At 52.1% G+C, this 21976-nt stretch overlaps 2 protein-coding genes across 6 annotated transcripts; one reads left to right on the top strand and one right to left on the bottom strand.

Moving 5' to 3' along the window:
- Positions 1-321: 321 nt before the first annotated feature.
- LOC143638186 (zinc finger protein 135-like) lies at positions 322-4587 on the top strand. Its single transcript, XM_077105871.1, has 4 exons — positions 322-390; positions 882-1104; positions 2566-2661; positions 4544-4587. Exons 1-4 carry the CDS (start codon positions 322-324, stop codon positions 4585-4587), a joined length of 432 nt encoding a protein of 143 aa, XP_076961986.1.
- Positions 4588-8612: 4025 nt separating this feature from the next.
- Zscan18 (zinc finger and SCAN domain containing 18) lies at positions 8613-18497 on the bottom strand. 5 transcript variants are annotated; one of them, XM_076839409.2, is made up of 8 exons: positions 18410-18483; positions 16700-17133; positions 13267-13708; positions 12620-12760; positions 11463-11566; positions 11082-11184; positions 10317-10409; positions 8613-9454 (listed from the first exon to the last, which is right to left on the bottom strand). In XM_076839409.2, the coding sequence occupies exons 3-8, from the start codon at positions 13691-13693 to the stop codon at positions 8862-8864; spliced, it is 1461 nt and encodes a 486-aa protein (XP_076695524.2). In that variant the 5' UTR covers positions 13694-13708; positions 16700-17133; positions 18410-18483; the 3' UTR covers positions 8613-8861. The 5 variants fall into 5 exon arrangements, with proteins under 5 accessions (XP_076695524.2, XP_076695523.2, XP_076695521.2 ...); XM_076839408.2 differs by having other exon boundaries at positions 13267-13703; XM_076839406.2 differs by lacking the exon at positions 16700-17133 and having other exon boundaries at positions 13267-13849; positions 18410-18497.
- Between the last annotated feature and the right edge of the window lie 3479 nt (positions 18498-21976).

Below are 21976 nucleotides of genomic sequence, written 5' to 3'. Positions count from 1 at the left end.
CGACCCCGCTGCCGACCCCCGGGGCCACGCGCCTCGGTGGGAAGCCCGGCTTCGCCTCTGCCCCGCGCGCCCGGGGCGGGCGAGGAGGAAGCCCCTGTCCCCGGACTGCGGGGTTAGGGAGGCGCCTCTCACCTAGGGCCCTGGCAGGGCCTCTGGGCTCCTCTTCCCCAGGGCGGGGGTAGGTCTGCTCTGTCTTCATTTTCGGCCTCTCAGGGCCCCACCTCGGAAGCTGTTGTGCCTCAGCCTGTGCCCTGTCATTCCCCTGCCAGGAGGGCCCTCCGGCCAGCTCCACCTCTCTCCCCAGCTGCCTCCTCACCTGCAATGGCAGACCCGAGGCCGGAGTTCATGGCCAACACAGACCTTCCGGCTCCTAGTTGTGGTGGCTACAAGGTTAGGTTAAGGTGCTTGTAGTCCCCAGATTCTGATTCCAAGTTGGCACCTTGCATGTGGCCACCTCTGTGGGAAAGAGCTCCAGGGCAGGAGCAAAACCACAGAGACCTTTCCTGATGGCACTAGTCCTACCCACACACCTGCTGGGAGGAACTAGCCTCTCTGGGGAGTATTGGAAAACACATGGAAGGGTGTGATAACCACAGGAATTGCCCCAGGAACCCCACCTTTTCTGAAGACCATGCAGTTACCCTAATATTTAAGTGCCCGAAATTGAAGAGTGGGGTCCTGCTGGAAGGGGATTTTCCCAGACTCCAGATTGGGTCAGTGCAGAGAACTTAGTTGCAACGGGGAATTGTAACCTAAGATGTGAGGTTAACTAGTGGGATTGTTCTGTGATACTAACTCTGAAGACTTCTCCATCCAAATTATTGGAAGACAGATGAGAGGCTATTTTCCAGGCCATAGGAAACTCTGACCCCAACCCCCAGACCCCATCTAGCCCAGCTGTTGTTCCCATTCACCACCTGCCCCCACCAGCAGTTAGTGCCAGGTTTGACTCAGCTGAGGAACTCAAGATATTTCAGGAGCAAGTGACCTTTGAGGACATGGTTGTGGATTTCACCCAGGAGGGGTGGGGGCAACTAGAGCCTGCCCAGAGGGCCCTGTACCATGATGCGATGCCGGAGACCTTCACACTGCTGGTCTCTGTAGGTAAGGCCACACCCATGTCCTCAGTGGTCTTCAGACAGAACAGTCACTTCTCCTGTGTTAAAAATGGGGCTAGGAGGGCTGGGGGTGTGGCTCAGTGGTGAGCGTTTGCCTAGCATGTGAGAGGCACTGGGATCAAATCTCAGCACCGCATATAAATAAAGATCTGTCAATAACTAATAAAGTGTTTTGGGAAAAAAATGGGCCTAGGACTTGGTTTTGTTTTCTTTTCCCTTTGAAAAGATTGAACCCCGGTGTGCTCTACCACTGATCTACATCCCCAGCTCTTTTATCTTTCCTTTTGACACAGGGTCTCACGTGCTGAGACTGGCCTCAAACCTGTATCCTCCTGTCTTAGCCTCCTGAGTGGCTGAGATGACAGGTGTGCACCACCCCGCCTGGCTAGGGCTCAGCTTTAAAAGCAATACTTGGGCTATATCTTGAGTTTCAGGAACTTGATTTTTTTAGTGTAGAGAATATCAAACAGGGTTAACATCAACAGGTTACAGACCCAACCTGAAAACACGAGCAGCAGAGAAACGGGCTGCTGAGTCTTTCAGTGGTGCTCTTGGAGCTCCTCGCTCGGCCTTCTGTGTCTTCGTCTGGTTGCGCTGCTCTAACAAAGCACCTTCGACTGGGTGATTTATACAGCAGAAACGTGTTGCTGCGATTCTGTAGTCTGGGAAACCAAGGTGAGGGTGCCTGGTGAGGGCCTGGTCGTCATGATGGTGCCTCCTGCCGCTGCACACGGCAGACCTGGGGCAAGGGAGCGCCTGTGCACTTACCTGGGCACTCAGCCCATTCACAGGGGGAACCCTCATTTCAGAGGCCTCACCTCTGTTCCACCATAACCACCTCGGGGGAGATCAACACTCAGACCCCAGCAGCCTCTTTTTTTTTTTTTTGATACCCAGGATTGAACCCAGGGGCGCTTGACCACTGAGCCGCATCCCCAGCCCTGTTTTGTATTTTATTTAGAGACAGGGTCTCACTGAGCTGCTTAGTGCCTCTCCACTGCTGAGGCTGGCTTTGAACACATGATCCTCCTGCCTCAGCCTCCCGAGCTGATAGGATTTACCCAGCAGCCTCTTTCTGTCCGAGTTTCCAGATGGGCTATTGAAGAGGACAAGACAGCTCCCAGGGTGCCATTCTTGTGTGCAAGACCAGTGGACAAGGCAGTCTGTCCAGCCATCTGGCCAAAGTCTCCAGGTTGCTACGGCTGGCTGCCAGGTCCCCTTCGAGTGCCACTGGTGCCAGCTGACAAGGGAGGAAGCGGAACTCTGAGGTCCACTCAGGAACTGGGGGTGGGCTCAAGGGTCAAGAGTATGGACATGGAGTCCCTTAAGAACCCTGGGCTCTTGACAGGACTGCTGTAGCCACTGGAGACCTGGAAGACAAGGTGGAGTGGGCAGGATCAGCAGGTCGTGGGAGGCAGATGCTCACTCCACAGGTCTCCCTGAGCAGGACACTGGTTCCCAGGGCCAGAGGTCCTCTTCCTGCTGGAGCAGGAGGCCAGGCTGTGGGCAGTGGACTCTGGAGATCCCCAAGGCATGTGCCCAGGTGAGACAGGAGCCTAGCAGGGTCTGTCCACCTGCACCTCCAGGTTTCTCTCTCTGCTTTCTAGTTCTGCACAGTAGATCGGCTGCTCTCCAAGTGAACACCCACCCAGCACTCCTGGCCATGAGACCGAGTTGCCACCGACAGGGCACCTACAGTCTGGGGGAGGGGCAGACAGTCAGCACAGCGGTGACAGCAGTGTGAGATGACTACAGGTTGTGCAAGTGCCCAGAAATGAAAGCAGGAAGGCAGGAGGATGGACAGCTTCAGGGAGGGGTGGGAGCCAGAGCCTGGGCTAGACATCTGAGCGAGCAGCATTCCAGGCAGAGGAACCCAAGTGACACATCAGACAGCTCTGTGTGATGTCAGTTTAAACCAGTGTCGTTTATTGACTGGTCAAGGGCCCAGCACTGCCTGGGTCATTCTGCTCTTTGTCCTTTTGCTCTGCTTCTGGGTTCAGCGAGCAGTGTGCAGGAGGTGGGTGTGTCCAGGCCCTATCTGAAGAGTGGCTTGTCACCAAGTTCTGAGAGGCTTGGCCAGTGTGGGAGGGTCACAGAAGGGTCCTCCAGCCTCAGAGCAGCCAGCTCTCGCCCAGCGTAGCTTCCTGTTGCTGCTGTAACAAATCACCATGAACTCGGTGGCTGAAAGCAGAGCAGATTCTCACACAGCTCTCGCTGGCCCTGATGGAGTGCACAGGCGTGTTCTTGGGGCTGCTGGGAGGAATTCTTTTTTGCCTTTTCCAGCCCCTAAAGGCCACCTGCATTCCCTGGCACAAGGCCAGGTACATCTCTAGAGTTGGCAGAGGCTGGTTTCTCCATCACTTGGTTCCTCCTTGCCTGGGGGTTAGGATGTGGACATCCTGGGAGCCGTTATTCAACTAACCACACTCAGCCTTGCCTTTTTTTTTTTTTTTTTTTAAGTTTCACTGGAGCATAACATAGTGTGGGGAAGGTGCCCACCTCACACCTCTAGCCAGTCTGAGAGCCATGGCTGTGGGGGAGGACAGGGGTACACTGCTTCATCGGTTGAGGCACTGTGGTTATTGAGGGGGGCAGATGCCCTGCCTTTGAGGATCCCACTTAGTGAGACAGATAAACCCGGTCCAAGCGCTCCACTGCACCAAGGTCACACATCTGTCCTCCCAGTGTCTGGTTTGGGGGCCTGCGAGTTGCTTCATGTCTGAGCTGAGCTGTTGAGGAGACACCAGATGGGTATTGTGGTGGAAGGTGTCTGGGGTCCTTCCCACGTGGCACTGTTCTCTGGCCTCCTGGCACTGTAGGAGCTGCGCAGCTGGCTGCCATCACTGCTCTGGCCATCACTGCTCGGGAGCCTGGTGCCTCTGGGAGTAGCCCCTGAGCACTGTCTCCTTGGCCGCCTTTCCCCACCCCTCTTCCTGTTCCTCTCCTGGTTTGCACAACATGAAAAACTTTTTGTACCTCAGAATTTAAGACCAGTTTAATTCTGCTCTCTCCCTAAATACTACAAACTCTTTCCCCCTAGAAAGGGATCCAGGACATTTCCACTTTTTTGTTTTTTCTAGACTTAGAAACCAGACAAGAAATCAGCCCTTCTGCCCCAAAGGAAAGCACCTTAGAAGAGCTGTCCAGCAGTTTTGTTCTGGTGCAGACTCCTGTGGGGTAGTGTGTGGCCCTTCCGGGGGAGGACACTGCAGTCCCTGGGAGTGGAGTCCTGAGAGCCTAGCGAGCCAGGAGACACGGCAGCCCTCAAGCCTGGGCAGGAGCAGCGGGGGAATGGGTCTGGGGGAGCCTTGTGTCCTAGCCCTGATCTCCCAGCTCATCCAGCGACTCCTGAAAAGCCAGGTCCCCACATGTGGAGAACACCCAGAAAGAGGCAGAAGCTGGACTCAAAGGTAAATGCACAACAGAAAATCTATGCAAAAGAGAAGCTCTGCAGATGCCGGGAATGTGAAGAGCTGCGGTTACAGCTCGGCACTGCTCGAGCCCCGCGCAGGGGGAGGCCTTGCCAACGTCGCCGGTGTGGAAAAGGCTTCCGGGACAGCTCTGCGCTCACCAAGCACTGGAGGGTCCACCCCGGGGAGAAGCCCTATCGGTGCCCTCGGTGTGGCAGGACCTTCAACCAGATGGCCCCGCTGACCCAGCCCAGGAGGACGCACAGGCGCCAAGCCCCACGCGTGCGGGGACCGTGGGAAGGCCTTCGCCCACAGCTCCTCCCAGACCCAGCGCCAGCGCACGCACTCGGCAAGACCTTCAGCCGGGTCACCCAACTTGTCCAGCACCGAGGGTCCACACGGGGAGAGGCCAACGATTGCAGCCAGTGCGGCAGAGCCTTCAGCCAGAGCCACCGTCTCATCGAGCACCGCAGGACCCGCCGGGGAGAAGCCCTATGCGTGCTGCGGCCACCTCCTCCCCGGGGAAGCCCTGCGGCCTGCGGGGACCTCCCCGGGGAAGCCCTGCGGCCTGCGGGGACCTCCCCGGAGAAGCCCTGCGCCTGCGGGGACCTCCCCGGAGAAGCCCTGCGCCTGCGGGGACCGTGGGGAGGCCTTCCGGCAGGGCACCCACCTCACCCAGCACCCGGAGAAGCCCTCGGGTGTGGGGAGTGCAGCCAGGCCTCCGCCCACAGCTCCTCCCTGACCAAGCTCCCGAGAACTCTCACTGGGTAGACGGCTGCATGGGTGCTGGGGACAGGGGAGGCCCTAAGCCATAGCTCGTCCCCCACAGACTCGGCCTGTTCATTCTCAGAAGAAAGATGCAGCACCCACTTCAGGTTCTCAGACGGAAATGCCTAGTGCCACCAAGGTTTAGGTTCTGAACAGTAGGGAAAGGTGGAAACCATCAACATTGAGGACCCTGAGCCTTGGGTGCCCTCCCGCAGAAGAGAAAAAAGGAATGTCTGGGCCTGGTGATGCCATGCGCCCAAGCATTCAACAGTCTGAACCAGAGATTCAAAGGCCTGAGAAACTCAACAGATACCTTTCAGGTAAGAAAACCAAATGAAGCCAGAATCTGCTGTTGTTTACATTATATTCTTTCTTAAAGGGATGTTTATGAATATTCAGGTTGACTCTGATAATCCTAAAGAACAGCAGCATGTTCCAAAAATGAGAATGGCATTTTTGTGGAATCCCTTGGATACTTGTCTTTGCAGTACAAAGCTGATTTGTGTGTAAGCTGTTCCGGGTATGTAACAGCCAATCCCAGATACTTCTAATTCCATATGCCAATGTATCAGCATACTATAAACAGAATTTACATCACTGATCTCGTTTTGCAATTTAATTTCTATGTGCAATGGGATTGAAAAGCTGTGTATGGGAAGACTTGAAACATAAAGCTGCTTCCATGGAATGTCTCAGATTCTGAGAGGGCTTTGCTGCAGGACTCACAGGCATTAGAAATGCTGATATTACGAAAAGGGGAGGGTTTACTCCTTTGTTCAGCCATCATCTCATGCTCAATGGCACTTCACATTGGTACTCTGTTTTGTTCTAAGATTTCTCTTTGAGGAAGTGTTCAAGTTAATCTTTTCCTGAAATGTGTCCTCATTGATTCTTCATTCTGGTATTCTACTCCCCCCACCCCATTCGTTAAGTTTATTTTTATGTTTAATTTAAAAGCTCACAGTATTTCATTAAACCCTGGATCCACAAACAGCAGTATTCCTGACAACTACAACCATCACATGGCTGTTGCCTTCATTCGAAATAGCCTCGGGCACAGTGATGCACACCTGTGATCCCAGTGACTCTGGAAGCTGATGCAGGAGAATTATAAGTTCAAGATCAGCCTGGGCAACTTTAGCAAGACCCTGTCTGAAAATAAAAAATAAAAAGGGCAGGGGATGTGGTTCACTAGTAAAGCACCCCTGGGTTCCCCAGCAACGGGGGGTGGGGGAATAATTGCACTGTTTGGTTGGATCCTGGGTGGAAATCGGTTGTGCTTGGTCTGAGTTCCTCGATCACTGCACGAGCATATGAATTCCTAGTGAACTTGAAATTGCTTTTGGGGGAAAATGTTGCAAATAGTCTTTCAACACTGCTCCTTGGTAGCTTGTGAAAAGCCTTTTGGGAATTAATTTCACTTTCCTTGTAGTTGTTTGCAGTGCTGGGGTGGAACCCAAGACTTCATGAATACTGAACAAGTACTCTACCTGGGGCTGCATGCATCCCCAGTCCTTCACTGTTCTTTAAAAGCTGCAAAAGACTGCCAACAGAACACTGCAAGCTATCTGGGCAACTTTATTAAAATATTAAAATATTCTGGTCCCATTCCAAAAGCAAGAAGTGGGCACAATGTGCACACCTGTAATTCCAGTTACTGAGGAGGCTGAGGCAGGGCGATCAAAGTTTGTGACCAGCTTTGGCAACTTGATTGGCAACTGGATAAGACTGTCTCAAAAATTAATCAAAGGGTTAAGGATGTAGCTCTGTGATAGAGCACCCCTGGGTTCCATCCCCAGCACCACCAAAAAAAGAAAAATAGAAATAGATAAAATCAGCTCAATATGTACCCCTACATGCACCACATTTCCATTCTGACATGTCAGTATAAAAAACCGAGATACTTTACTTCTCCGGGCGTACTTACACTCAGTGTCTCCGACTTCACTAGCCACACTTCAGGTGCTCCCTTCACATGAGGCTGGTCAGTAGCAGCATGGTGACTTAGGTCCTCTGGTCAGCTTCTTGACCTGCCCTTTGTGATGGGAAGCCTTGCTTTCTCTGAGTCGGTTAGTACCTCGATAAGTTGCTGAGGCTGGCCATCTTCCTGCCTCAGCCTCCTGAGGGACGGGATTGCAGGTGTGCGTGGGCACGTCTTCAAAGAAGGCAGATGTGCTGGGTGTGTTGGTGCTCAGGAGGCTGAGGCAGAAGGATCATGAATTCAAAGCCAGCCTCAGCAAGGCTCAGTGGGAATGAGGGTTGGAAAAGTCTATTTAGGCTTTTTTATGGCCAGAACCACACTTGGTTTGAGATGGACAGGCAGAGGGGAATGCGGCTCAGTAACTGGTAGAGATGGGTACCTGGGCCCTCCTGAGTGAGGGGCCCAGAGTCTCATTTCCCTTCAAGGACTGGAGAGCGGAAGCGGATCCCTGGGTTACAGCCAGAAGCAGGGGCCCCTCCCACCAACACACATAGGCAACAGTCAGGAGGTCCAGCTGTAATGTGAGTGAAGAAATAAATACTTTATTACGTCAAGCCTGTGACTCGAGGGTTGTTACACAATTGCTGGCTCAAACACAGTGACAGAAAGAGGCACCGTTTATCTACAGGAGCAATTAAATTTATGCTCAGGCAACAGAAACAATACTATAATCTGAGATTAAATGCAAAATCAAGACACCTCACGGAGCCCAAGGAGTTCAGTTCCCTTCGCTCAGGCAGACAGAAGCTTCCTCAACCTTTGTTAGTGTTTCCAGCCTACGGCAATCACCCCCTGGTAGAGAGACATCCTACATAGAAGCCAGTTCTCACATTTAGATACACAGCTGGAACTCCACAAAATGACACTGCCTTCACTACGTGATGCATTCTGACCTACTTTATTCTACTTCATTGCTTGGTAATGCTGTTGGCCACCCACTAGTTTGATTTCACAATTCACTGATGGGCTGGAACCCATAGTCAGAAAACTGCATACTAGGCTCCAAGCATTTCGGTGATCTTCGTAAGCCACTCCGTATAGGTAAAGACGCATGAGTTGAACAAGGAAATACTTTCAGCTTTTCAGGATTCAAAAGTGAACTTGACGTCACATATTTATGAAAGGCCAGAACATCTGGCAAGAATTCTGCCTGAACAAACTTGGGGAGCTCAAACAGGAGCAGCGGAAGTGAAGACTCCAAGACTGCCCACAGAACACGCACACTGGGACTCTAACTGCACAATGGCCACGGCCGGCACTCGGAGGACAGACGTGGCTGCAGGACAGTGGGGTCGGGGTTTCCCATGGTGGATGAGGTGGGGTTTTCCGTGGCCACATCAGCCCATTTGGGAAACAAGCTGATGTTTGTCCAAAGACCACAGGAAGACCAACGCCAAGTGTCTGGAAGGAGCCCCCATACATTCTGAGATTCCCAGCCAGTCACTGTCACCTCAAGGGACACTGGCCTGGTGGCTTGTCTCCAGGCCTCAGGCCCACCCTCCCCCCAGAGTGAACTCACTGTGGCAGGGCGGGGCCAGGTCAGAATGGCTCCTGGGTATTCCAGTGCTGGCCGACGGGGCCTGTCTAGCAGCCCTGGCAGGCGCACAGCTTCTTGGTGCCGTGGCTCCTGTGATGCTCCATGAGGTGCGAGATCCACGCAAAGGCCTCCCCACACTCACTGCAGGGGTAGGGCTTCCCTCCCGACACTTCAGGCTCCTCAGCCTCAGGACTGCCTGAGGCAGAGGTGCCCGCGTCCTGCCCAGCTGGGGGCGTGGCAGCATGGCCATCTGCATCAGGCTGCATGGCGTCCCCAGGCTGCTGGCTGCTCTGGCTGGAGGCACACTCGGGTCCCTGCTCACCCTCATCCTCTGGGTGGGGCCGCTTGGTCCCAGAGCCTTGCTGTGGGCTGTCTGGACTCGCCTGACCCTGGTCTTCTTCTGAAGGGCAGGGGACTCTTTGCTTCTGGGAGGGGCTGACGCAGCCTGAATCCTCACCCACAGTGTCTGGCGCCTTCTCCGGCTGCTCCTCCTCCTGGTTGGTATCCACTGGGGGGTCTGCAGGAGTGTCCCCTGCGTCCCCTGCCAGCCTCTCTGATGGCGTTTCCTGTGAGCCACTGTCCTGGCCTGCGGAGCCCTCCTCGCACATGTTCTCTGTGCTTTCTTCCTGCTTCCCGCTGCCTGAAATAAGGTCCACGTGTGAGCAGCCCTGACTAAGCGCTCAGGCCTGGACACTGCCCACGCAGCACTAAGGAAAGAAGGCCTGAGCAAGGAGGGGAAAGGGTGTGGGACACAAGGCCCTGACCTGGCGGCCTCTGTCACCCTCTTCCAGCTCCCTGCTAACTGAAAGGAATGGCCCCTCCTAGCAGCCAAGGGCCGTGTGACCACCAGCATAAGCAGGCAGTGAGCAGGGCCTTCTCCACCCTGCTGCTGGGGAAGTGACCCCAGGAGCAGCCACCCTGACTGCAGGACGACTGGCATGGAGGCCACACAGCCGTGGTGTCGGGGAATGAGGGCCAGAAAGCCCTGCAAAAGCCCACTGGCTGCACGGGGCCTAAACTCCTGCCCCAGAGCCAGACCTTTGGGCTCTCCACACAGACGTGGCCTTGTGCCCAAGGACATCAGCATGCAGGAGGCCAGCAAAGCCTCAACAAGTGCTTATACTCCTCGAGTGCACCCCCAAAACCCAGCTGCTGACCTGGGGAGGCCCAGCTAGCACTGGGAGAGACCATGGAGAGTCTCCCCAGGTAGGGAGACTCCAGCCCCAGGTAGGTTCCAGGTGGTCAGAGGTCCATGCGGCCCTGAAGACCAAGTGGCCACAGCACAGCTCAGCCTAGCAGCCTACACCTCACAAGTAATTCTGCTGTTCTTTCTGGTGACCAAGTTTTAGGGCGGTTGTCACGCAGCAAGAGATCCCTAAGAAATGATGCCTGCTTCCTGTTCCAACACAGGTGAAGCCAAAGCTGGGGGGGTGGGGGAGGGCACCTGCCTGAAAGCAAGGTGCATGCTCTACCCTGCTCACCACTTTCTAAGGTGCCCTTACCTGGGAGGCTGCCTCCAGGTGCCTCTCCTTCCACAAGGGGCTGCCCCTCTGCCTCCAGACTAGATGCAGCATCAGGCTGGGCAAACTGGTACCCTGAGGTTCAACAGACAAAGCAACTCTTAAGAGGACCAACACAGAAAGCAGCCGGCCTCACTCCCCTAGGCTGGCGGGCCAGGACCAAGCCCCTGGAAAGCTAGGGTTCCAAGAATAAGGCAGTGGAGGAAGAAGAGGCTGTGCCTGGGTGAGGCTGGAGGGCCCACAAGCTGGGTGGTAAACGAGTCTGAGGGGAAGCAAATCAAACATGTAAGAACATAAAACTGGCTGGGGGCGTAGCTCAGTGGTGGAGCATGTGTTTACTGTGCAGGAAGCCCTGGGCCAGCCCCCAGCACAAATTAAAAAACAAAATCAGAACCACAAAGGGCTCAGGAAGCACCCTGCAAAGGAGGGCTCTGTGGCACCAACTTTTACCAAACAGACCCTTCACCAGGCCCACAGGCTAAGAAGCCTCATCTCTGCACCACAAAGTGGGGAGCACTGGGGGCTTGAAGCTGGGAGAGCTTTCTCAATTCAGAGGCTTCCAATCCCGCAGGCAGGGGCTGCAAGTGGAACCCAGGACTCAGGCAGAACTCAGGTAAGGGTGGGACCTTGGCAAACCAGCCCAAGTTCAGACATTTAAAACATCCCCAGTGTCCCAAGGAAGCCCCCGGGATGGGGTCAGAATCTCCCACCCATCGGGGAGCGCGGGCTGTGGGAGGCGAGCCTCACCCCACAGGAGCAGCTTCCTGTAGCTCTTCATGTTCTCCTCTGCAGGATCCAGGTGGGCCCACTCCTCAGAGTGCAGAGGTTCCTCCGGAAAGGACGTCGACGGCTGAAACAGAAAGGCAAAGCGGCCCTCACTGAGGCCTCCACCCATCCCCACGGAGGGCAGGCGGGAGACCCTCCCTGCACTGCAGGAGCAATGCCCTCGTGTGGGTCCTACCCTCAGGTCTCCACCAAAGCAGGCTTCCTGGCCTTGGCAGTGGGCATTCAGGGTCCTAATCCTTGCTGTGGGAGAGTTCATGCCCTGGGAGGGAGCAGCATCCAGGGCCAGGAGGGACAGACCCTGTGAGCACGTCAGCCCCAGCACACCCAAGGGCCCCCACCCACCGTCGGCTGCACTTTGGCCTCGTCGGTCTTCTCTCCCCCGTTGCTCCCCTGATCCAGGAGCATGGGTTCCAGTGCAGGCCAGGCTGGGAGAAGGCAGGGCAGCGCTGCAGGGAGACATGCTGTCACTGCACGACTCAGAGTGGCCAGGCAGGCCCCAGCACACTCACACCACGCAGGCCTGCACCTCACGGAGCAGAGCCACCACAAAAGTGCCAGCTCACGCCATGGAGAAGGCAGTGCTTTCTGCTGCCCTCCAGACCGGCAGGGACCTGGCACGGTACCAGCACAGGGCCGACGGGCAGGCACAGCCCGGGCACCAGAGCAGCTGTGGAGACCACACAGGCACCCGTGTCAGAACTATCTGCAGCTCCTGCCCCAAGGGCAGGGTCACCGGGCTGCACAGGGGGTGCCAGGCAGCCAAGGAGCCACCAACCACAGCCCAGGGAGGACCGCCCATGAGCAGTGAGCACTGTTTTCCAGGAGACAGGCAGCCGACTCTGCAAACATGCGCAACGTGCAGAGAGGCGGGCAGCGGCACACCAGGATGCTATTTTTAGAGGGCATGAGGAGAGGGGTGTAACTTTTTTTTGGTACTAGGGATTGAACCCAGAGGCACTTTACCACTGAGCCACCTCCCCAACCCTTTTCATATTTTATTTTTTTTTATATATTTAATTTTTAGTTTTGGTGGACACAATGCCTTTGTTTTATTTTTATGTGGTGCCAAGAATCACACATGCTAGGCGAGCGCTCTACCACTTGAGCCACAACCCCAGCCCTCATATTTTATTGTGAGACAGGTCTTGCCAAGTTGCTCAGGGCCTTGCTAAGTCACTGAGGCTGTCCTCAAATTTGTGATCCTCCTTCCTCAGCCTCCAGAGCCACTAAGACTACAGGTGTGTGCCACTGCACCCTGCAAGAGATTACTTTTTTCTTTATACCTCAATGTTTCTTCATCATGTGATAAACATGTATAACTGCTATTTTTTAAGAGGACTCTTAACTCAAAAGTAATACACTCGTGTCATAATAATGTACAGGACCAAGTCCCATTTGCATAATGGACTTCGAGGCCCCCCTCCCTGGCTTCCCTCTGGCTCCCACAATGCCTCCGCAGCACACCCACCTCCCCACCTAAGGCCCAGCTGGTCACTCACGAGTATCAGGTGGCACTGGGATATCCTCAGGGTCTCTGGGGCTCCCTAGTCCTCCTGGTAACAGCAGGGGGTCAGGGTGCCTCTCATATACTCCCTCACTCAACCCAGAAGATGATCCAGCTGGGGAACACAACAGCATCCCTGTTTACAACCAAGGAACAGTAAAAAGTTAGGACACAGGCTAGCCATCACAGAGTCTTGAGAGGGCCAGGCATGGACCCAGGGTTCTGACCCCAAGCCCATGGGCTCCTGCCCCATCACCACCCACCCATCCCTCAGAACTGCAGAGATGAAATCTCCAGCCAGTGACCAGAATATTTACCCAGTTTTTATGAGGCTGGTCACTGCCTTTGCCCTTCATTTCTCCTGCTTCCTAACATCTGCAAAGCAGAAGTGAGGGCAGGAGCCCAAGCATCTGTCCCAGCCTATGAGGCAACCCTGATGGAAATGGCAATGGGGAGAACAGCAGGAACTTGGATCCCTGCTGACTGAGAAACAGCCTCTCCGACTCAGGGCTGCTTGCTCCCGTGCCTCCTACACGTGGGGAAACAATTTTCTCTGTAAAGCCGTAGCAGGGGATTCCAGCCCTTCCCAGACCCTGCTCCCTGTTTCCTCTAAGACACGTTCTTTCAGGGCGGCAGCCTCACCTGGCTCCTCCAGGACGTCCGTGAGGCCCTCCACCAGAGAGGCTGCCTTCTTACAGCTCTCGGGGTACTGGGCTACCACCCAGGGGCGGACCCTGTCAGGCAGGATGCCCAGGAACTGCTCCAGCACCAGCATCTCGAGTATCTGCTCCTTGGAGCAGGCCTCAGGGCGCAGCCACTGGCGACACAGCTCGTGCAGCCTGGCCAGGGTCTGGTGGGGACCAGCCGCCTCCTGGTAGACAAACTCCCGGAACCGCAGGCGAGAGAACTCGAGGTCTGCAGGGGTCCTCTCGGGGATAGTCTCAGACTCGGGGTCCTCTTGCTGACTCGTGTCTGCAGACCCATCTGTGTCTGCAGACCCTTCGGTGGGCACCTCTGGGGGAGTTGGGGAGCTTCTGGGGGAGGCCAACACCTTCTCCAGAGGCAGCATCTTCCCAAACCTGCACTGGAAATATGACTGTGTGGGGCCAAGGGCTCAAAGATGCCAGGGGTGAGGGGCCCAAGGAAAGGTGGCTGCCTCTAGCAGAGGACACACAGTGGTGCCAGGGTCCCCAGGGAAGGTCAGCCAGTGACAGGATCCAAGGATCTGCAGAGGACAACGGTGAGACAGATGCCCACATGGTAAGAACACAGCTGTAGGGGACCTGAACAAACAACAACAAAGCCGAGGTCTCGGGGAACAACCACAGGCCCACCACACCAGGTCTCATGCAGTCTGCTTGTTAAATATCAGTTGAACTCCAGTTTTGTACTTATTAAAAATTATTGGACCACCTCAATTTTAAACCTAGATATAAAAAGCCTTAACCCATCATTCATTCCCACTATGCGTATCATATACACGATGTCAGTCTCATGGCATCAGATTTGAACTGCCAGGCCTGTTTCACATTTAACAACATGTATTATGTATGAGCCAGGCACTGGAGTGCACACCAGTGTCCCCAGCCCCGGCAACTTAAGAGAGACTCAGCAAACTGGTAATATTCCTTGTCTCAAAATAACACATAAAAAGTTCTGGGATGCAGCTCAGAGGTACAGGGGGAGGGGGAGAAGCATTACAGGGCTTTAGTTCCCAATAAGATGGGGGGATAGGTGTTGGGATTTCTACCATTAAAATAACTAAAAACCTGAAACAAAAGGCATTTAGAAAGACGGTAGGCACAGGCAGCCCCATCAATCTGGAGTGGACAGCTCTGCAGATCTAGAGCACAGGTGGGAGTCATCAGAGGTTGGCTAGGAGTGGGGATGGCAGGGCCTGAAGGACAAGAGGCGGCTCTGGTCCTAGCCAACTTTCCCCAACCCCTTAACTCCTAGGCACAGAGGGGCCGGAATCCAGGATGTCTGGGTGAAGCCACTTCATTGTACCTGCTGGCCAACAATGGCCAAGCTAACAGACACGGGCAGGCCACAGTTCGCCTGCATCTGCATGTCCTCCCAGGACCTGGGCCTGAAGATCCGAGCCAGCAGGAGGAAGAACTCCCAGACACCACCATGAGGAGCAAATAAGAAGCCATCTACCAGAGACAGCTGCCCTTGGAACCACAGAAACAATCACATCTTTTGAGGAATTCAAGAGAAAACCGTGCATGGGGACTGCTGGGGACTGAGGGCTGCTGACCTCTGCCAAGTCAAGTCAGATCTGTCCGATACACTTTCCCACCAGCATGCAGGCCCGAGGGTCTCGTGGGCAGGCTGGGGTGCTCAATTCTACTGAGAGCAACCGTCCAGCACAGGTGAAGGCAGAGACAGGAAGTGGATCAGTGATTTCTGGGGACTGTGATTTTCAAGGAAGGAAACGACTGTTAATGGTTATAGGATTTCTTTCTTGGGTGATAAAAATGTACTAAAATTAACTGGTAACAGGCACACAACTCTGTGAATCACTAAAAACCAATCAATGGTCCACTTTAAAGAGGTGAACTTTATGGTACATAAATTATACCTCAATAAAGTTGTTTTAAAAAAAGAAAAGCTAGGCACAGTGCTTGCACACCTGTGATCCCAGCTACTCAGGAGGCTTAGGCAGGAGGACCTCAAGTTTGAGGCCAGCCAGGCAACTCTCATGCCTCAAAATTAAAAAAAAAAAAAAAAAAGGTCTGGGGATGTAGTGCACTGGTACTGGTAGAGCACTTGTCTAGAATGTGTGAGCCTCAATTCCATCCTCAGCACTTTGTAGCTAGCAAAATAGCATTTACAAATAAGGGCAGAATTCTAAGAGCTGTAAGAAGACATTCTACACATGTTACATTTCTCTCCAGAAAAAAGACCTCACCACCAGAACCACCGTCACCATGATCTCCATAACCACCACCTCCACCACCACTGCGTCGCCATCCTGGCCACCACTGTGCACACCCTCCATGGCAGTGTCCACCAGGTGTCCTTCCTTGGGCCCCTTTCCCCTGCCTGCTACACTGAGGGCCCTCAGAACACAGCACCCACTTCACAGCTCAACACTTTCTAGAACACCCTCATCCCTATGGGTGGGTAAACTGCCGCCTTTTCCATTTTCCTTACTGCTTTTCTGTTAGATAATTCACAAGCTGTCTGCCTCCATCCTGCCATTGTCCCCTCCTGTGACTCTTCTTTTCTGTCTTTGACCACACGTTATGTTCTAATGTTTCTTACCAATCCAATCTCTTTAAAAAAAAAAAGAAAAATTCTGAGGGCTGGGGTTGTGGCTCAGTGGTAGAGACCTGCACGTGTGAGGCACTGGTTCAATCCTTAGCACCACATTTAAAAATTGATTAATTAATTAAAGGTATTGTGTCCATCTAAAACTAAAAACAAAATCTAAATTTCTGAGCTCAGAAACTTGCTTAACCCATTTCTTCCCATTGTTCTGGATGTGCAACACCTATAAAAACTTAAATGTAGCATATAATATAATCATAATTATAACATTAATTAAAATAACATAAGCTCTAGATTACAAATGTCAACCTATTTTAAATCACCTGTGTGAAGTCGCTGAAATATTTACAGAATTGAAAAACTAGGAGTTAGTGGGTTAAAAGGGTTTCCTTCTCTACCTCAGGGTTAGAAATGAACTTTCATTCATTCTCCTGGGGCAGCTGGCTGGAGCAAAGGGTCAGAGAGGCCAAGGGTGGGCGGCTAAGCTGAGGGGTCGTAAGCCTGGAGGCCTGCCAGAGCCCTGGGCTGGCCAGAGACCCCAGGTGCCTCCCAGAACTTCCAGCACTTAAGGATCCTCACCACAGGCCCTCTATCCTGCTCTCCCTCAGCAGCTCCATCTGGCAAGCCCTGCCCCCGTTCCTCCTTAGCGCCCTGTAAACAAAATGCCCCTTTAACACCTTTACCAGAGTCACAGCCACAGGGCTAAGGGTCATGGAAAAACATCGAAAAAGAGACTCACTGAGTCTCTCCCTGGACTCACCAACAGATGACTTATACATTGTAAAAAGGGGAAATGTACCTTTAAAAGAATTAAATGCACATGCAGGAAGGGATCACCGGAGCATCTCCACTGCCTTCTGTGGTTCCTGCCAAGAACATACTTTCTCTGTCAGGTCACACAGAAGCGAGAATATTGCACAACTGGTCTGGGTCCCCGTGAGCCTCAAGGTCAGAAATACCAAGGCAGCTACACAGCCAAGGATCATAAGGAGATGGATTCAGTGCAACAGGGTTCTGTTCTGGCTCCAGAGCTGTGACAGGAATGTCCACAGGGCATGTCAGGATAGGAGAGGACAGAGGTTTAAGTTGCTGTGAGATCCGATCTGATCTCCAAGAAGTCCTCCCCAATGCAAGCAATGTAAGGAGGGGAGGTATCAGAGAAAGCAGACACACAAAGGAGGCAGGAAGGAGAGTAAGAGATGAGGATAAAGCACAAAATACTCGCAGGTGCATCTGGCCAAAAAAAAAAAAAAAAAAAAAATGCAATGAGAGTTCTACAACCTTTACTTAGAATTTTCCTATGAAACTTGTAAGACTTAAAGGAAAACAAAACAAAACCAATTCTCAGTGGTCCCTGGCACCCCCTGCTGCCCCTTCAGGGGTAGCATCTGGAAGACTGATGCTCTCCATTCCACCCCAAGCCCCTAGATTAATGCTGGAACCTTCTTTCCCAAAAAAGGAGTCCCTGACACCTTTAAACAAAACCCACCTGAGGAGGCTGGGGAGAAGCTGGTATCTGGCTGCCTCCGAGTCACTGACCTGCCCCTCGCAGGGTAGAAACCACCCCAGAGCAGCTAGCATTTACCCTGGGGTACAAGGGATACCCCAGAACTCTGCGACCTTTCCCCACTCCCACCAGGAGTGCACAGCCTGCCTTCCCCTCAACCAGGTGCACCCTCAGCCCTGCTTCTCGCAGGCACCCAGGACAGGACAGCCAGGCCCTCCAGCTCCATACTCCCCAATGTTCAACCTGGCCTCTCCTAGCCGGCTCTGTTCTCCCATAAAAAGTGGGGTACTCTCGACGTTAACCAATTCCAACACCCAACATGAGTGGCTCTGGCCTCTCATCCGCCCAAGTACCTCAGTCTGCACCTTCTCTGAGACACACTCAGGAGCCCAGGGCCCCAGGTCGCCCTCCCACCAGGGCCTGACTCTCCCACCCCGGCCCCAACCTCTGGGGACCAAGCTCACATCGAGAACCCCGGCCCTCCGTGCCGGCCCCAACCTCGGGGCTCAAGCTCCTACCCGAGGGCCCCCGCCCCGGCCCCACGCTCGGCGATCGCGCTCCCACCTAGGACTCCCGCCTCGGCACCACGCTCGGGGGTCGCGCTCTCGCCCGAAGGCCCCCTCCCCCGCCCAGCGCCACGTCCGGGGGTCACGTTCCCACCGAGGGCCTCCGCCCCCACCTCAAGCTCGGGGGTCGCTCGCACCGGAGGGCCCCCGCCCACCCCGGCACCACACTCGAGGCCACGCTCCCACCCGAGGGCTCCCGCCCTCCCGCCTCGGCCCCAGGCTCCGGGGTCACGCCCCAACCGAGGGCCCCCGCCCGCCCACCCACCCCAGCACCACGCTCGGGGCCTCGCTCCCACCTGAGGGCCCACACACGCCCTCGAGGCGCTCTTAGGCCCTTGCCGCTCGGGTTAGCGCCCAGTCCCCTCCCCTCGGCGCAGCACTTGGGCCCTACGTTTACAGAAGGCTCCGGAGAGCGCCGCGAGTTAGCCGGACCCACCTGCTGCGCAGCGAATCCAGGCGGGCCCAAGCGGCCAGAGCAGAGCACCGCGATGGCGGCCGCTGATCCGCGCGTGCGCGCGGGGCCACGCATCGGACTACGACCCCCAGAATGCTGTGGGCCGGTCCTAGCGGGCGGGGCGGGGCCGCTGACAGGAGCCAGCCAATCAGGATAGGGCTCCCCTGCGTCGTTCCCAATTGCGCCTTCGTCACTTCCGATACCATGGCAACCGGTAAACAAACGCCTATAGAAAAGCGCCCCGACCCCCGAAAACTGAGAGGTGGAGACAAAAGACTGGCAAAGAGAGACAGAAAAACCAGAGACTGGAGAGTGTCCGCCACCAGAAGAGCCTGGGTGACACACGCAGAGAAGGGACCAAGAGTCCTAGAGCCAGGGATGACACACATAGGGACAAAGAAGTAGAGAGGAGACTTTTTTGAATTCAGTTGAGAATTTTAACTCTCATAACACAATCAGGACAAAGATTAGTTCTACTGCCCCCTGGGCAGTTAATCAAACCTTCCCCACCCACATCCCCTGGCAGTAATGGATGTGTAGTCCCTGGTACAGGTTTGTCTCTACAGGATGTCATATAGATGTAATTAACAGTCTATGCCTTAAAAAAAAAAAAAAAAGAAAGAAAGAAAGAAAAGAAAAACCATTTTACTTGTAGGTGGGCATAATACTTTTTTTTTTTTTTTTTTTTTTTTAATGTGGTGCTGAGGATGGAACCCAGTGACTTGCATGCTATGTGAGCCATCTTTCCTCTGAGCCACAACCTCAGCCCCAGCCTCTTTTGCGTCTGGCTCTTTTCACTGAAGGTAATTAGTTTTAGATCTTCAGTGTGTATCAATAGTTCGTTCTTTTTTACTGTTACGTATTATTCAATAGTATACAATAATCTTAAGCATTCCCTGGCTGAAAGGCATTGAGTTTTCAATATTTTGCTACTAGAAAATACAGGTGCTATGAACATCCATACACGGGGTTTTGTGTTCAGTTTGGGCGAGATAAATGCATAAGAATGCAACCTCTAGGTTGCATATAAGTACACCAGTATTGTTAAAAAAAAAGAAAGAAAAAATTTCCAAAGTAGCTGAACCATTTTACATTCCCATCACCAACATATGCATGACTCAGTTTCTCCACATTCTTACCGACATTTGGTGTTATCATTATTGTTCATTTTAGCCATTCTGTATGTAGTCATATCTCACTGTGGTTTTTGATTTACATTTCCCTAATGGCTAATGTTGAGTGTATTTTCTTGATTATCTGTTATCTGTATATCCTCTTCAGTACAATATCCGCTCAATTCCTTTTGCCTATTTTCTGATTTAAAAAAGAAAAAGCGGGGTTGGGATTGTGGCTCAGTGGTAGAGTGCTCACCTAGCACATGTGAGGCCTTGGATTCGGTTCTCAGCACTGCATAAAAATAAATAAAGGTTATTGTGTCCAACTACAAGTAAAAAATACATATTAAAAAAAGAAAAAGCATTTGAGGTATATTTACATATCTAAACATAAGTTCTTTACCAGCTACATTTTTTCAGTTTTTATTTCAGTGTTTTTATTAGTGCATTATTATATAACATTGGGGTTCATTCTGACAGAATCGAACATGTATTGAATATAATTTGTTCCTCTTCAGTCCCCAGTACTTCCTCTTAGCCTTCCCTCCTCCCTCTCCCTGTTCCCTTTCCTCTACTTTACTGGTATCCTTTCTATTTATTTATAGTACTTTTTAACTTGGTGCTTTATAGATATACATAAAGGTGAAATTCATTACGGTATATTAATATATGAAAATAGCATAATTTTGTGGCTGGGATTGTGGCTCAGCGGTAGAGCGCTCGCCTAGCACAGGCAAAGCCCTGGGTTCGATCCTCAGCACCCCATAAAAATAAATTAATTAAAGATATTGTGTCCAACTACAACTAAAAAATAAATATTAAAAAATAGCATAATTTGGTCAAATTCTGATTAGAGCTGTGAATATAGGAAGACAACTTGAAAGCATATAGGTGATTTGTAGAAAAGGTGGGGAATAGAAAAATTTAGGAGAAATAGATTGATGACTTGTTAGGACACTTTACCCAAAGGGAATAGTATATTAAGATCCTGAAATAGAATAGCAGCTTCAGGAATTGAAACTGATACCACTTATATATGTAATCATGTGTCATCATTACATATACCATGGACTGGGCAAATATTTAGCCAACATCTTAAATGATATGATCTCCTCAAATATTGGTGGGCAATAAGTTATTCTGTCTAAATTATCCCACTGTGAACTGAACTATTTCCAATAATGATTAAAAAATACATACGTTAAGCAACATTAAAGATAAATTAGTAAGACCACTCTCCATCTGCCCCTGAGAATTGGTAGTCTAATAGAAAAATTATGTATTTTGGTAACATTTTCTCCTAGTCTGTTGCCTGACTTCTGATGCCCTTAACAGGCTCTCCAGCAGAACAAGGAATTTAAACTTAGATGACATCCAATTCAGCAAGTTTTCCTTTTACGGATCATGCTTTTGGTGTCAATTTTAACAACTCTTTGTCTACTCCCTAAGTCTTAAAGGATTCCTCCTATATTTTTCCTAAAAACTTTACAATAGTTTTACCCTTCGCATTTAAGTCCACCACTAATTTCATTTTTGAGTAAGACGTGAGGTTTATGTTGAGGTCCTTTTTCCATTATAGTTGTTGAGGTGTCTCGTTCTCTGACACCAATGAATGGTTTGTTCCCAAACCAACAATTCTGCAACACTAACTGGGTGTCCAAGTGTTCAATACTTTTCAGATACTCTACCCAGAATCACTGCAAACTGGAAAGTAAAGCCTCAGTCCTGTTTCAGACACCACAAGCTATCTACCTCCCACCTTTTTTTTTGGGGGGGGGGATGGGTATTGGAGATTTAAACAAGGGGCACTTCAACACTGAGCCACATCCCAGCCCTTTTTAATCTTTTATTTTGAGGCAGGGTCTTGCCGAGTTGCTTAGGATCTCACTAAATTACTGAGGCTGGCGTTGAACTTGTGATCGTCCTGCATCAGCCTTCCAATCACTGGGATTATAGGCATGAGCCACTGTGCACAGCTACAGGCTACCCACACTTGTGCTACGGGGCCTCTTGGTCCCCACCTCAGGTTCAATTAAGTTGTTAGAACTCACAGAACATAGGAGAACAATCATATTTACCAGTTTATTACAAAGGGTACAGCTAAATGGAAGAAACCAGGAAAAGGTTTGGCTGATGTGCCCCTCAGGGCACAAGACACTCAGAGCACACACTGTGTTCACCAACCTAGAAGCTCTCTGAGTCTCACGGGGCTTCAAATTCTCACTGACTTTCTCACAACCAGCACCCATCCCGATAGAAGGTAGGCCACCCACCCAAGACATCTCACTAGCACAAACTTCAGTGCAGTTGAAAGGGCTCCTTTCGTACAAGATACTCCCATGAGGAAATGCCAATGCCATCAGCTCTGTGTCAGCCAACAGGAACAAAGACAAAATGTGTCTCTCTTTACCACCAATATCCAGGTGCTCTAGCA

The sequence above is a fragment of the Callospermophilus lateralis genome, chromosome 18, assembly GCF_048772815.1.
Source record: "Callospermophilus lateralis isolate mCalLat2 chromosome 18, mCalLat2.hap1, whole genome shotgun sequence".
NCBI classification, from domain to species: Eukaryota; Metazoa; Chordata; class Mammalia; order Rodentia; family Sciuridae; genus Callospermophilus; species Callospermophilus lateralis.
The sequence above is the reverse complement of the archived record's forward strand: the minus strand, read 5'-3'. Positions and strand labels throughout refer to the sequence as shown.

Excerpts from the sequence above, each read along its gene's own strand:
- LOC143638186 (XM_077105871.1), top strand. The coding sequence starts at position 322 with ATGGCAGACCCGAGGCCGGAGTTCATGGCCAACACAGACCTTCCGGCT. Across the intron at positions 1,105-2,565 it reads CACACTGCTGGTCTCTGTAG|GACACTGGTTCCCAGGGCCA; the intron begins GTAAGGCCACAC and ends CTCCCTGAGCAG. Across the intron at positions 2,662-4,543 it reads TCCCCAAGGCATGTGCCCAG|AAAATCTATGCAAAAGAGAA; the intron begins GTGAGACAGGAG and ends AATGCACAACAG.
- Zscan18 (XM_076839406.2), bottom strand. The coding sequence starts at position 13,693 with ATGCTGCCTCTGGAGAAGGTGTTGGCCTCCCCCAGAAGCTCCCCAACT. Across the intron at positions 12,761-13,266 it reads GGACGTCCTGGAGGAGCCAG|GGATGCTGTTGTGTTCCCCA; the intron begins GTGAGGCTGCCG and ends GGTTGTAAACAG. Across the intron at positions 9,455-10,316 it reads ACCTGGAGGCAGCCTCCCAG|GCAGCGGGAAGCAGGAAGAA; the intron begins GTAAGGGCACCT and ends ACCTTATTTCAG.